This window comes from Lathamus discolor, chromosome 3 (assembly GCF_037157495.1).
Source record: "Lathamus discolor isolate bLatDis1 chromosome 3, bLatDis1.hap1, whole genome shotgun sequence".
Classification (NCBI taxonomy): Eukaryota; Metazoa; Chordata; class Aves; order Psittaciformes; family Psittacidae; genus Lathamus; species Lathamus discolor.
In genome coordinates this window covers 71689126-71702634 of record NC_088886.1, presented here as the reverse complement: position 1 = coordinate 71702634, position 13509 = coordinate 71689126, and the positions used below count along the sequence as shown (strand labels likewise).

Here is a 13509-nt window from a genome sequence, read left to right as displayed (position 1 = left end):
CGCTCTGAATCTCTTCTTTGCCCAGTCTGTAGCTGTGCCTGGGATTGCTCCGACCCAGGTGCAGGACCTTGCACTTGTCGTGGTTGAACTTCATAAGGTTGGCATCAGCCCACCTCACAAGCGTGTCAGGGTCCCTCTGGATGGCATCCCTTCCCTCCAGCATATCAACCGGACCACACAGCTTGGTGTCATTGGCAAACTTGCTGAGGGCGCACTCAATCCCACTGTCCATGTCAGCGACCAAGATGTTAAACAAGACTGGTCCCAACACCGATCCCTGAGGGACACCACTCGTTACCGGTCTCCAGCCGGACATCGAGCCATTGACCACAACTCTTTGTGTGTGGCCATCCAGCCAGTTCTTTATCCTCCAAGTGGTCCATCCATCAAATTGATGTCTCTCCAATTTAGAGAGAAGGATGTCATGTGGGACAGTGTCAAACGCTTTGCACAAGTCCAGGTAGATGACATCATTTTACTTAGCAAAACAGCTCCCCAGTCGTAGAACCATAGAATGGTTTGGGTTAGAAAGGACCTTCAGATCACCCAGTTCCAACCTCCCTGCCATAGGAAGGACACTTCACCCTAGACCATGCCACCCAAGACTCCGTCCAATCTGGCCTTGAACCCTGCCAGGGATGGAGCATTTACTACTTCTTTGGGCACCCTGTGCCAGTGCCTCACCACCCTCACAGCAAAGAACTTCCTTACATCTAGACTGAACTTCCCCTGATTAAGTTTGGACCCATTACCCCTTGTCCTATCACTATCGTCCCTAATGAAGAGCCCCTCATCCTAAGAGGCCCCCTTCAGATACTGGAAGGCTGTTATTAGGTCCCCATGCAGCCTTCTCTTCTCCAGGCTGAACAGCCCCAACTTCCTCAGCCTGTCTTCATACGGGAGGTGCTCCAGCCCCTGATCATCATCGTGGCCTCCTCTGGACTTGCTCCAACAGCTCCATGTCCTTCTTACACTGAGGACACCAGAACTGCATACAATACCCCAAGTGGGGTGTCATGAGAGCAGAGCAGAGGGACAGGATCACCTCCTTCAACCTGCTGGACATGCTTCTTTGCATTAGACCAAAGGAGCTCTCAGCCCCTGTTCTGTCTGTTGCTCCTTACATTTCTAAAGGCTGCTTCTTCTCCCTAAAAGCTGATGAGCTGAGGGCTTCCCAGATCCCTGTCTGTTGTACTGTATTGGGTTTTGAATGTGTCCAGAGTAGAGACTCCACAACCCCCCTGGGCAGCCTGTTCCAGTACTCTGCCACCCTTGATGTCAAAAAGTTCTTCCTTGTGTTGAGGTGAAACTTCCTGTGTTTTAGTTTATGGGCATTGCTCCTCCTCCTGTCTCTGGGCACCACTGAAAACTCTGACCATGGTTACTGTCATCTCAACACTGCAGCATCAGTCACCTGTTTGGACCGTCCTAACTGAATGATGGCTGTAGGCAATGTGTCATGCCATGTCGGCACACGGATATGAGCCAGTAGGATGTTTATGGGATAACAGATTAGGGGATGGACTAAAAACCTTAAAGTCTTGCTTCACAGAGGAGCAGGCACCCAGGCTCTGGCAGTGTTAGGGGCAGGGATGCCTTGCAAAAATCAACCCTCTCTCATGGTCCTGTCCTGGCTCCTCCATAGTTTAACCCCAACTCCAAACTTGAGGTTGTCACTGGGGACTGTGACCACCATGGACATGGAGTCACACAGGAGATGGAAAGAGAAGATTACTCTGTCCAGGAAAAAGAAGTTAAGATTAGGACTGGTATAAGCAAGAAACCCAAACCTTAAGAAAACCAAAATCATTGTGGGTCTTTTGCTTTATTTTGTTTTTTTACCTAGACCCGCAGGAAAAAAATGGCTTTCTAATCTGATTTTGAACCCTGCTCTGCTGTTTTGTTCTCTGGTTTTAGCACTGCCCAGGGAAGAAGCAGCTAAATTCCAGGTCAGTGCAGTCCCTGAGAGGTGTCAGCAGTTGAACATGTACACTGATTTTAATTGGAGGGTTGCGTGACTGCTTGTCATATAAAGCATATATCAAATCTCAGCCACTTGGTAGTAACCATGAGCTGCAGCCCATGGGGCTGTTTGCCCTCCTCTTGGCATGTTTCTCCTTTAGTGCTCTGCTTACAAACTGTCCACAGTGATGCAGTTATCGACTAACAGAAAGCCAGTTGTTACTGTAGGAACTCTTGAGATCCCTTTTCAATATGACTTTAATAAAGCAGTGTGTAGAAAAATGCTCTGATGTTGCCATCACAACCACAATGAAATTACAGTGACCCACTCTTCTTCCAAATGGCTTGCAGCAGATGTGAGTTGAAGTGTCCAGGAGGAAAAGTGTTACATGTGGCAACAATCTCACATGCGTAACATCAGTGATACTCACTTTTTCTTGGCTACATGCATATGAACTAACAGCTCTAATACTGCACACGTCATTGTCATAATTACTGTCACACAGCACCTTCTTCCTTCTGATATTCCAAAACCAGTTTCAGGTCTGCTGTGACAGGTCAGTCACAACTCTAATGATTTCAGTCTAAAAACAGAATGCTTTTGTTTAAGAGAGGGAGGGGAGAAAGCCAGCACAGGCTAAACCCAAACAAGCAAGCAAGGTGGTGGAAAGCAAAGACTATTAGTAAGCAGATCATCTGCCACATGAGAGATGTGTCCTCCTTGTTCACTGGCTTCTTTCACTGTTAGAACACAAGTTGTGCAATACCGTGTTACTTTTATCTTTGTAGTGAAAACCAGACCCTCATCTATAGAGTCTTTAAAACTGGATATATCATAGAATCCCAGAATGGTTTGGGTTGGAAGGGACCTTAAAGCTCATTCAGTTCCAGCCCCCTGCCACAGGCAGGGACACCTTCCACTAGAGTAGGTTGCTCCCAAGCACTATCCAACCTGGCCCTGAACACTGCCAGAGATGGACCATTCACAGCTTCCTTGGGCAGCTTGTAAGAAAACTAGCCTAAACCTGCCCCTGTCTTAAGGCCTGAAGCCATGTGGCCATCTCCATTAAAGTCTGTATTTTTTATTTTCTCTAGGCAAAATATGTGATCCCAGCTGTCCTGGCTTGCTGAGTGCTTGAATACAAATGCAGAACTAGCATCTCTTCTGAGATTGCAAACTCTGGGACCAAAACATGAGCAGCAGGGACTTCTACTTTATTTTTCAGCAGACGGGATGTGTCTGAATATAGAGTTAGCATTTTTAAAGTAAGGGCATAGAAAAGCTGTGTTTAGGGAACCCGTGAGGGAGTTTGGATAATGGCTGTTTCTCTTTGTTCCTGACAATATGAGAACTTTCACAATTGCTTATAAAGGCAGGAGCTCATACTTTTAACAAAAAAGCAGGCTTCTTTTGCTTGGTTCCCCAGCAGACACATACGTGTTAAATAAAAGCTTGAGAGAAAGACCAATAAGGACAGAAGAAGACATACGTATTCTTTAAATGGTGGTACAGTATAAACACAAGATGTTTGTTTGATCTTCTCTCTAGCTTTAGCAGCAGTGACAGTGGGGTAATGAGAAATGGCTCAGTGATAGCCTGAAATCCAACAGAGAAGAAACCTTGCATTTGTTTGCAGAAGCAGGTGATGTCTGTAACTGCTTGCATTCTTGCTGTGGGAAACATGAAAGACTTTCCAGGTCAGAGACACAGTGATCAAAAAATGAAATATTCTATCACATGTGCATCAACTGAGATGAGATTACAAAATTACTTTAGAAATTACTCTTGCCAGTGGTTACTTCCTCAAGTGCTGAATCTTTGAGACTCTTGCCTCTTCAGCAGCACCTTTGGAAATATCTTGGTTTGAGGCCTTAAACATGCCTGACTTGGGGTATCCACCAGGAAAATTTTCACTGGAGAAGTTTGAATTCTCCCCATATCAGCTGGTACTTCTGAAAACCAAGGTTCTCTGTAAGTGAACAGTATTGCTGAAGATCCTGGTCTCTTCACTCTCTGGGGTGACTGAGAGTTCAGCTCCAGGGGTAGCTTAGACTATGCTCTTTGAGCCTAAGTGAGAAAAGGAGGTGAGAGAATGAGAAAAACCTCTTGTCAAACACAACATGAAAGAATGAATAAACATGAGTTGAGAAAATGTAGGAGTGGGAAGCGTGTGCACGCACCATGTATCCCTTATGATACATATTTTGTGTATAGACAACACATTCACATAGTTTTTCCCAGACTAGATGTTACGTGGGTAGAAAGGGAACACAGTAAAAATAGGAGAATCTTGCTTCCAGTAAACAGCACTGTCTCTCTGTCTAGACTTGCAACAACACTGTCTGAGTAAGAAGAATACCTGTGCCATGGGTTTAGATTAATCTGATTTGCAAAGACTTTTCTTCATGCTGTCATAAACTGCAATTGTCAAGCAGCAGCAGAAGGTCACCAAACATCGGGTGCTGAATTTTTCCCATCACTAATAAGAGGAACTGGCTGAGGGTGCAAGGAGACTGAACACTGTTACAGCCTGTGCTGGACTGTATTCGATCAGCTTTAATTAGTCTTTAGAGGAGGCAGCAGTTTGTTGACAGCACCTTTATGAATTGTCTCATAAAAATGTTTTACTAATTCCAGGACAGGTCACAGTGGCCAGATATTAAGTGAGCTGCTGTACTGAAGAAAAAGGAAGGACAGCTGGTGATACTTGAAGACAAAATAGAAGCAGATTTCTTGAGTTTTCTAAAGAGCAGCTTAGCTGTTAAGGTAGGGCATTTTGAGCCTAACTAATAATAATGCTGTGGTGAGTCTGCCTTGCTTATTGAATTTTTGATATTGGTAATGGGCAGTGACCTTTGGGAGAGAAAAAGTATCAGCAAAAGTGGAACATACATCAGTATCTTGAATATTCAAGCTTGTATTTCCAGAATGATGCTATCAAAAGGCAAACAAGCTGGGAAATCTGAGTGCTGAGGTTGACTTTGCAACCTTTGTCTGCTTCAAAATGTCCCAGCAGGCTTTACGACGGGCTCATGAAATTGTGTCATAGGGTCCATAGTCCGCTGCAGATTGCGAAATGGCTTCGGCTTATTGCTCTTCAAGGTACAGCTATCTTCAGGACATCTTCTTGGTTCTGAGCTGCATTGGAATCTGGCAACAGAATCACACAGGGGCATTTCTAAGACAGCATCTCGAGTTCCTCACAAACACAGTCTCCAACCACCTGGCAGAGGGGAAGGCACTCTCTGTCATGGCACAGCTGGGGAAGAGGCAGGCAGTGAGGTCAGAACAGATGCAGCCCCTGTATGAGGTGCCCTGTCAGGGTCCTATCTGTCTCCTTCATCTCTATGGCCAGCCGATGGACTCATTTTGAATCAACATGCACTTGGATTAGCCTGTAATCGTACACCCTTCCCACGGCTTCAGTGTTTTGGATAATTTTTGAGATTATTTTCCTCTTAAAGTTGGTGATTTTTAGACACCCCAGCTGGTGTGTCCATGTGGCATAGCCACAGAGACAGTAAAAGAAGGGCTGCCACGTTCACTCTTTCCAGCCATTGTTGACACTTCTGAGAGCAGGTTTTTCTAAACACGTATTTTATTTCTTTATCTCCCAGTTACACTTCTTTCCCAGCTGAAAACCAAAGCATGAGTAATTCGCAGTGGAGAGGCTGTTACTGAACTGTGGAATAGGGAAACGCTTTCCGGCCAGTTCAGCTGGGTACTCCTCTTTCCCATTAAGCTTGTGAAAAGGTTGGGACAATTTAAGGCCTCTGAGTGATGGTTCTGCACTGGCTGAACTAGATTGGACTAAGCTAGATTCCAATTTTATTTTTGGTGATGGTGAAGTGTATGATTCCAGTGAATGTTTAGGACACAGAATATTTCAATAGCTGTCTGCCAAACTTTCCTTGTGTCTGGTCTCTAGCTTTGCTTCATCAAACCTTCTAATGCTGCTCTAATGCTGCTTTAATGGCTTTTATTTTGGTTCCCATTATTTATGGAAAGCTACCAAATGAAGAATTTGGGAAGTTTATGCACATGTTTAAGTTTTACAGATCGAAGGGCTGATCTAACTTAATTGTGTTTTTGAAGTTTCAGCTGGTCACATTAGTTATGATATCCAAATAATTCACCCTCAATCGTTGACTGTGCTCTTATGATCAGGTTTTTTTAAACAGATTTAATCCGACTATTGCTTCCACTAAGCTGCTGCTGGGATGAAGAGTAGCTGAACTAATTTGAGCAAGCACTAATGCAAAGGCTACAGCCAGCGTGGTGTTTATGCTTCCTTGAGGCAATCACACTGACAGTGGCTGTTTTTTTTTTTTCCCTACCACATCTCCGCAGTGACTCGGTGTGATTTATGTTCTGCTTGAACCCAATCACATTTCCACAGACGCACAATCGGACGCCAGGAGGTGACACTGGTGCTGGGGAAGGCCGGGCTGCGGCCGGGGCCCGCTGTCAGGTGCTGGTTTCTCTCAGGGCCCGCTGACACAAAATAGCGCCGCCCTACCGGCCGCGGAAACCTCCCGACGTCCCTCCTCCACCAACTCTCGCGAGATCCCGGCAGGCGCGCCCCCGAGGCCATCTCAAGTCTCGCGATGAACTGACGGTTGAAGGGTGCGCGCCTCGCGGCGGTCCTGTCCGTAGCGCTGCTCACTTCCGGCGCCGCCGCCGCCGCTGCCGCTGAGGGAAGGAAGGAAGGAAGGAGGGAGGGAGTCGCGCCGGTGCCGCCCGCTGCCGCCCGCTGGCCCGGGCCAGCCCCGGGGATGGTGTTGGCCGCGGGAGCCGGGCCCTGACGCCGCGCTCAGGTAAAAGCGGGCCGCCCTCCTTTCTGCCTGGGCCGGGGGCTGTGTGCCTTAGCTCAGCCCCGTCTCTTTGCCCTCGCCTCAGGCCTGGCTCCTTTCCTTCCCCACCCGGTGCCTCCACATCTCCCGGCGTGGCCCCGACCGGCCAGGCCGCGGGGCCCCGGGAAATGTTCCCTGACCCAGATGGATCGTGGCTTCACCGCAGCGGTCCCCCCTGTCCCTCGTGGCGGCGAAGGGAGCGGGCACTGGCGGTGCGGGACAGGGCGGGCCGCCGCTTTCTCCGCTCCCGAGGGAGCTGGAGAAATCCCGGGGCTCTCTTGCCCTTCCCTATAAATAAGCACAGCACCCTTCTGTCACCTGTCTCCCCGGTGCCGTGCACTGGTGTAAAGCCTTATTCTCCCTGTGCTGTTAGCAGGTTTTGAGTGCTTCCTTGCTGTGCTCTGCCGATGAAATTTCGGGTATAGCTGGAGCAAATCGTTTCTTTCCCATACTGGTCACACTTGCCGCTGATTTACTAGTTTCTAGGACAAACAGTGAGAAAACACATCTGTAAAGGTATTTAGGAGCTTAATTCCAATTGAATTTGATTTCGTTTGGATTTGGCACTTAAAAAGGTGGGATTTTTTTTTTTGGGTGGTGGTGGTCGAGCTACCTTCAGTTTACAGGGTTTTATTTCTGGTTTTTGCTGGTTTTGGTTGTATTTGAGGGGATTTTTTTTGTCTTTTAGGACCCTGTGTCGCTATTTTCAGACTCTCATACTTTTCCCTTTTTTTTTTTTTTTTTAACTTGCTGTTGTCTTTCTCTTCTCTAAGGAGAGGAAAAAAAAAAAGACGACTTTTGTCTGCTTATTCTTTCTCTAGTGTAGTGGGAGGATAAACCTACTAGGTGTTTTCAGTTCTTGAAGCTAACCGCACATACCTCTCAACTTAAGAGAACTTGTCCTTGTTGCAAATCTTACCAGAGTTTCATACTTGGGTACTATTGTGAAATATGTTTTCCTTTTTATAAACTTTATATCACTTACTACATTTTTCCCAACATCAGAGTGTTATGGCGGCTTTTTTTCATTTCTTGTTTGTGCCCCTTCATGAGTATTTTGGTGTTGGCTTGATGTTTGGTATAAACCTGCCAGCTCCTTCACAACCTTGGGAAAGCAGTAGGGCTGTCTTGTACAGATGCAGTGAGTAGATTGGCAGCCTAGAGGCTTTACCTCCATTTTTTTCTAGGGCAAGAACAAACAAAATGGAGAAGTGAAGTAAACGCTTTTGCAATAGACCTGTTAAACTTCACTTCAAGGCTTGCTTTCATTCTTGCTTGCAAGAATGAAAGAAATAACAAGACATATTGAACTGAAGCTGGCAAAGATAAACTTGTATCGTCATCTCACGGTGTGGTTGTCTTTATCTCAGTGGTTTACTGGACTTCATTATTTGCCTTTCAATTATCTTGGCTGATCCTCCATTTTATACTGTGAGAGCTGATGTTACGAGAGCATCTGTTTCTTGGTAACTGCTGCATACCTGTCTGGTCCTCTCTGCAGACCAGTTCACAGACTATATTCTGGCTTTCTGCAAGGTTTTTTTCTTCCTTTATTTTGTTGACTTAATTTATGTGACTAAAGGATAAACATTTCTCCTATCATCTTAATGGTGGTGGTGCCTAAAGACTATGGACCTTGTCAGCATTATGTTGGTTTTGGCCGAACTGTTAAGAAGAATGTGTTGCCCTCAATTAGGAGTAGTGTCAACGTGTTTTAAGCCATGACAGACTGAATGTTTTGGTTTTATGGTTTTGGCATTCAGTCTGCCTTTTATTGTAATTTGTTAGTGCAGTTATCTTCTCCAGTGGAGGACTGGCACAGCAAAAATATCTTCATTTCAGTTATCAAATCTCTGTATGTAACTTTTCTACTGTTCCTTTGCCTTGTGAAGAGGTACTCTTGTGCAGCTAATTGCACTATTTGAAGTATAAAACATTTCCTTTCTTGTGTCCTGGTAGCTAACTCAAAGCTCACTTCCTAGGGTTAAAGCGTTATTCCATTAAACCCTTCCCTCCCCTTTCTGTAATGTCTGCCAAAAAGTAGCTGTGAATATTGTCCTGTGAAGTGTGGCTGAGAATGGTTGCAGCAGACTGTGTGGCAGAGGCATTTTCACAGCAGTTCTTTCGAAGGGCCAGTGTCAAGCAGTGGTGTTATTTGGGAGATGGTGCAGTGAAACTGGATTGTAAACAGTGACGAAAGTCTGACCTTTCTCCAGCAAAGCTGAACTTCCTTTTGGCCTAATGTAGTGTAACCCTCTGTGTTCACATCTGAAACAAGCTTTCATCCTTCAAGTACTTTAGGCTGTCTTTGTCATTAATTGCAGTCATGTTAACTGTATACATCATATTCTTTGCTTGTGAAGAATATGATAACAGCTGTTGAATAAGGAACAAGCTGTAACTTGGTGTTGTATTCTCCCCTCTTCTTCCTCATGCTTTAGTTTTGTCATTGACTTTGTTCTGATATTTGTGTCCTAGATTGAAGACAGCAGTAATGCTAACTCTGGCAAGCAAGTTGAAGCGGGATGATGGTGTCAGAGGACCCCGTGCATCCAATCCAGCTTCTGATTCAACTCGGAGGGTGTCTGTTCGGGATAAATTACTTGTTAAAGGTGAAAGGAACTCTTATTTAAATACTGGGGGATTTACAGTTTGCAGGTGTGCACCAGTGAGCAATACTAAATTGCATTAATGGCTGGACTTGATCTTAAAGGTCTTTTCCAACCTAGTTGATTCTGATTTCCAGAAGTATCTTTAAAATTGCTTGTGACTTACCTCAGGATTTATGCTGTAGGTTGTTACATTGCTATACATCACATTTCCAGCAACTCTTTTCCTCTGGGACACTTATTTTCTTTAAGTGTTGTAAAATATAAAAGCTGCCTCCTTACTGCACTCCTTGGGAACTGTCATCAATTAAAACATTACAATAAAAAATTGTCACGAAAGTGTCACTGAGTATATAGGAGGAGAATATCAGATTTTACTTGCTAGAAAGTTATTTTTTTTGAGCAAAGCCATAGCTGTGTGTGACAGAAAAGAAGCTCCTAAAAGTAACATCACCATTCTTGTGGTCTTTAATGATATAGATCAGAGGCAATAAACTTCAAAAAACTTAAAAAATGAACGCAAGAAGATTTTTCATGGGCCTGGAGTCACTGGAGGTTGCTTATGAAGTAGTGAATAAAAAACCCCACTCATTTTTGTAGTGTGATATGGTCTGTTTTAAGGTTTCTGTAGGCTCTTGCTGGCTTGCCAGTGGTGGGGGAAAAAACACAGGCTTTTACTTCGTGGCAGTTCTGGGTGAATGAGGTAGTTTGTGAGATGGTTATTAAACTATTTTACAGTAAAAGTGTGGACAGCTCTCCATTTTTTCTGTAGCATAGATAAGCTTATGTTTACAAATCCATAGATGCTGACACTTTGCAGTTACTATGGGCTTACACTCATGTATACTGCCTTTGGTAATAGCTGAGTTTTAAAGCTTGAGCTGTGAAGCCTGATCTAGTGTCAATATGTTGTTTAGGTTGATGTTTCTGCTGAGAATGATCCATAGCAAATACACTAGTGTTTATGTGTAAGCTGTTACTATGAGGATTCATGCCAGTCAAAGGAAGCTCATATTTCCTGGTTTTATTTCAGAATGACTTGAGATGGACACTTGTATATTTGCATGAGTGATACTGCCTAATTCTAATATTGCATATGGCTTTTTGAATTAGGGTAGATTCTGCCACATAACTGTATGCTGGAACAAGGTTTCAATGCAACTGCTGCTGCTGCCATAGTGCACTGGGAAGTGTCTCAAGTAGACTGAAGGAAAATGATATTCATAATTTTGTTCCTTTGTGCTGTTTTAAGGACAGAGCTTTAAAACACTTTAAAACCTGATGGTATAATTCTCACGATGAGTTTGCTTTAGGCTTGCAGTTTGGAAATCCTTTGTTAACTCCAGCTGTGAGGGAAAAGGTATTATGAGGGGTATTCCTCCCCTCCAGATGGGAGGAATAAGCTCTTTGACCAGGCTAAGCTACAAAGCCAAATTACTAAATATATATAATCTGAGATTTTCAGTAACCTGCATATGTAGCCTTGAGAGGAAAATAGCAGTATAATATAAATACACTTCAACTACAATGCCTTTAACAGTGCAAGTTGCCATAAGAAACTTTACTGTACCCTTACAGCAATCATTTTCCAGTTACATGACTAAAACTTTACCTAAATTTGCAGGGGAAGAAAGGAATGCAGCTACAGAAAATTAGTATTGACATTGTATTTGTATGACTACCATTAGCAAACCAGTGCAGACTAAGTATTGAATGAATTGAGTCCCAGACTGACATGTGTTAAAAGCAGGTCACTGCTGGCATCCTTCTGACAAGTGTGAGTACCAGATCATGATATGTTTGTGTGTGAAAGTTGTATCACATGGCTCTCTGAAGAAAGTTGTAGGAGCAGCTGTCAGTCTGGTTAGAATGGTTTCTGGACTGAAACGGGAACTGACAGTTGCAGTAGATCACTTCAGTATAACTACACTGAAAGTGAGAGGAAAATCTAGCAGCTAGTGTGGAAGATTTGTTGGGGGTATTCTCTTTTAAGCTACTCTTCAAACTAAGTGTAGACCATTCAGTTACAAAAGTTTCTAAAACTTGCTCCATCTCTTTCAGATAGCTCAGCTGCAGCAGCATCTACAAGGTTAAGAGCCTGAGTGAAGATGGGAATTCTAATGTTGATAATGTTTTTAAGTCACATACAGATCTGCAGGAATGAGTTTGATAGGGGGTGAAGAGCTGCCTGCATATAGCAATGACACTATGGCATCTGCACCAGCTCCAGGGTCTTTTACTGCTTGATTATATAGAACTGTAATAGACTGGTGTACACTCAGCTTCAGGTGGTATTAGATTTGAAACAAAGCTGGTGGGAGCCTGTAAGAGTAGTTGTAAGTAGAAGTTGTCACTGATGTTTGTTTAGATGGGAGATATCAAACAAATGAGAGTTGCAGAGTGGGTGAAAGGCTCAATCATATCAGTCTGCTGGCAGCTGTGAATTAAAAGATCAGTCTGATCTGCAAGAGGAGGAGGAGATGAGAAAAGGCCCAGCATGTTCTGTACTTGTTTGCCCCATCAGCTGTGCTAAGCAGTCCCATAAATCTGACCTAGCTCTGGGAGATGGCTATAGTGTATGAACCAAGGTCAGGTAGCTGCTTGCCTGCCCCAGTGGTGGTGATGTGCTGGAGGGATGCTCTCCTGTTCCTGATCCATGGTAAATTGGTGATAGTCTTAATAAATTCTGCAGGCAGACATCTAGTTTTAATAGATGTGTCATCCAGATACGGACAGTGTCTGGTTTTTATCTGGAGGTAAATTAAAGACAGTCTTATTTGTGTTGATAAGAGAGTCCAGTTCGGGAAGAATTATAGGATCTTTTTGAAGGATGTGTTGTCACACTGATAACCCTGCAGTCCTCAAATGTATTGTGTACAGTGACCATTAAAAGAGGTCAATGCCATTTGGATTACGAGATAGGTGACCATGACCCCAGCCACTGATAAGTGTAGACAGTTCTTACAGGCTTATAAAAATTTGGCACAGACCAACTATGTATGTCTGTTAACTGGTATTGCCTTGAAGTAGGAAATATAAGTGATAATTCAGGAATGATGTCAGCTATTTGCACTACATGAATAAGAAGAAAATTCACAAAAGTATTTTAAATGCTTTTAGTAAAACTGGAAGGATATGAGCTATTAGCTGCGTGTTGTCATGCCCTGTCCTTGGGTTTAGTGATGGGTGCAAGTTAGACTTTTTTCTTTTCCCCAACTCTGTGAAAAAGCTACTTTAAAAACACTGGTGCCCTTTGTTTTTTCTAAGCTGTTCCTTTGTTCGCTTACAGGTCCAGTATTACATATTTAAATATCAGTCATGGCTCAGGGCATTGTTTTGCTGGGTTATTTCATGGATGTATTATCAAAGGAGGAATCTCTGCCCCTAAAGTTTTATGTAGGGAAGTAATTCTGAGACAGCTGGATATTCTTTTCCAGCTGTTCTTCCTCTGGAACATCAAAGTCATAGCTGCTAAGCAGGATTTTGTAGCAGCCTGTCCCCTCCTGAATATTTCAGCAGCTGATGGAGCGCATGTGGGAGGTTAGCAGGGTACAGCTATCTAGAGTGAGGAGCATGGTGGTGGTTCTGACCTGAAACCCTGATAAGTTGCAGGAAAACATCACCTTTTTGAAATCACTGTGAGTGCGGGTGTCTGAGGGTGTGGGAGGTGAGGATTAGTAATCCCAGCTGGCAGCCCTTAGAGAGAGGCTTTCTGTCCAGGAGAGAGACACCAAGCAGTGACTAACATGTTTCATGACAAATCATGTGGGGAAAATGCAAACAACTGGAGAAGGTAGAGAGTAATTACTGGTGCACGAGTAGGAGAAATGGTTCTTGAAGGGCCTCCGCTGCCTCTCTGGCCGTGAAAGAGGCTCTAATAAAGCCTAAGTTTGTTAAAAGTTCAGTGTGATTTACTCTTGCATCTCTGTTTTCACTGGATTTTCAGTATAGGCTCAGTTGGAGAGTAAGATCCTAATTCTGTAGGCCCAGTATACAAGTTAAAATAGAGAAAGCAGTACACTTGTTTTAGGAGCTTTCAATTTGTTCTGTGCTACAGAGTTTATTTTTGATGTTAAATTCATCT

The 13509-nt window shown here is 43.9% G+C and overlaps 1 protein-coding gene across 4 annotated transcripts in view; it reads left to right on the top strand.

Moving 5' to 3' along the window:
• Positions 1 to 6584: 6584 nt before the first annotated feature.
• Positions 6585 to 13509, top strand: part of UBE2F (ubiquitin conjugating enzyme E2 F (putative)) — an 81842-nt gene continuing 74917 nt past the window's right edge. Inside the window, exons 1-2 of one of the 4 annotated variants that reach the window (XM_065669732.1) lie at positions 6585 to 6780; positions 9295 to 9428. In XM_065669732.1, the coding sequence (XP_065525804.1) occupies positions 9311 to 9428 (118 nt within the window). In that variant the 5' untranslated portion in view covers positions 6585 to 6780; positions 9295 to 9310. The remainder of the gene's footprint in view (positions 6781 to 9294; positions 9429 to 13509) is intronic. The other 3 variants (XM_065669730.1, XM_065669729.1, XM_065669731.1) reach the window with 3 other exon arrangements.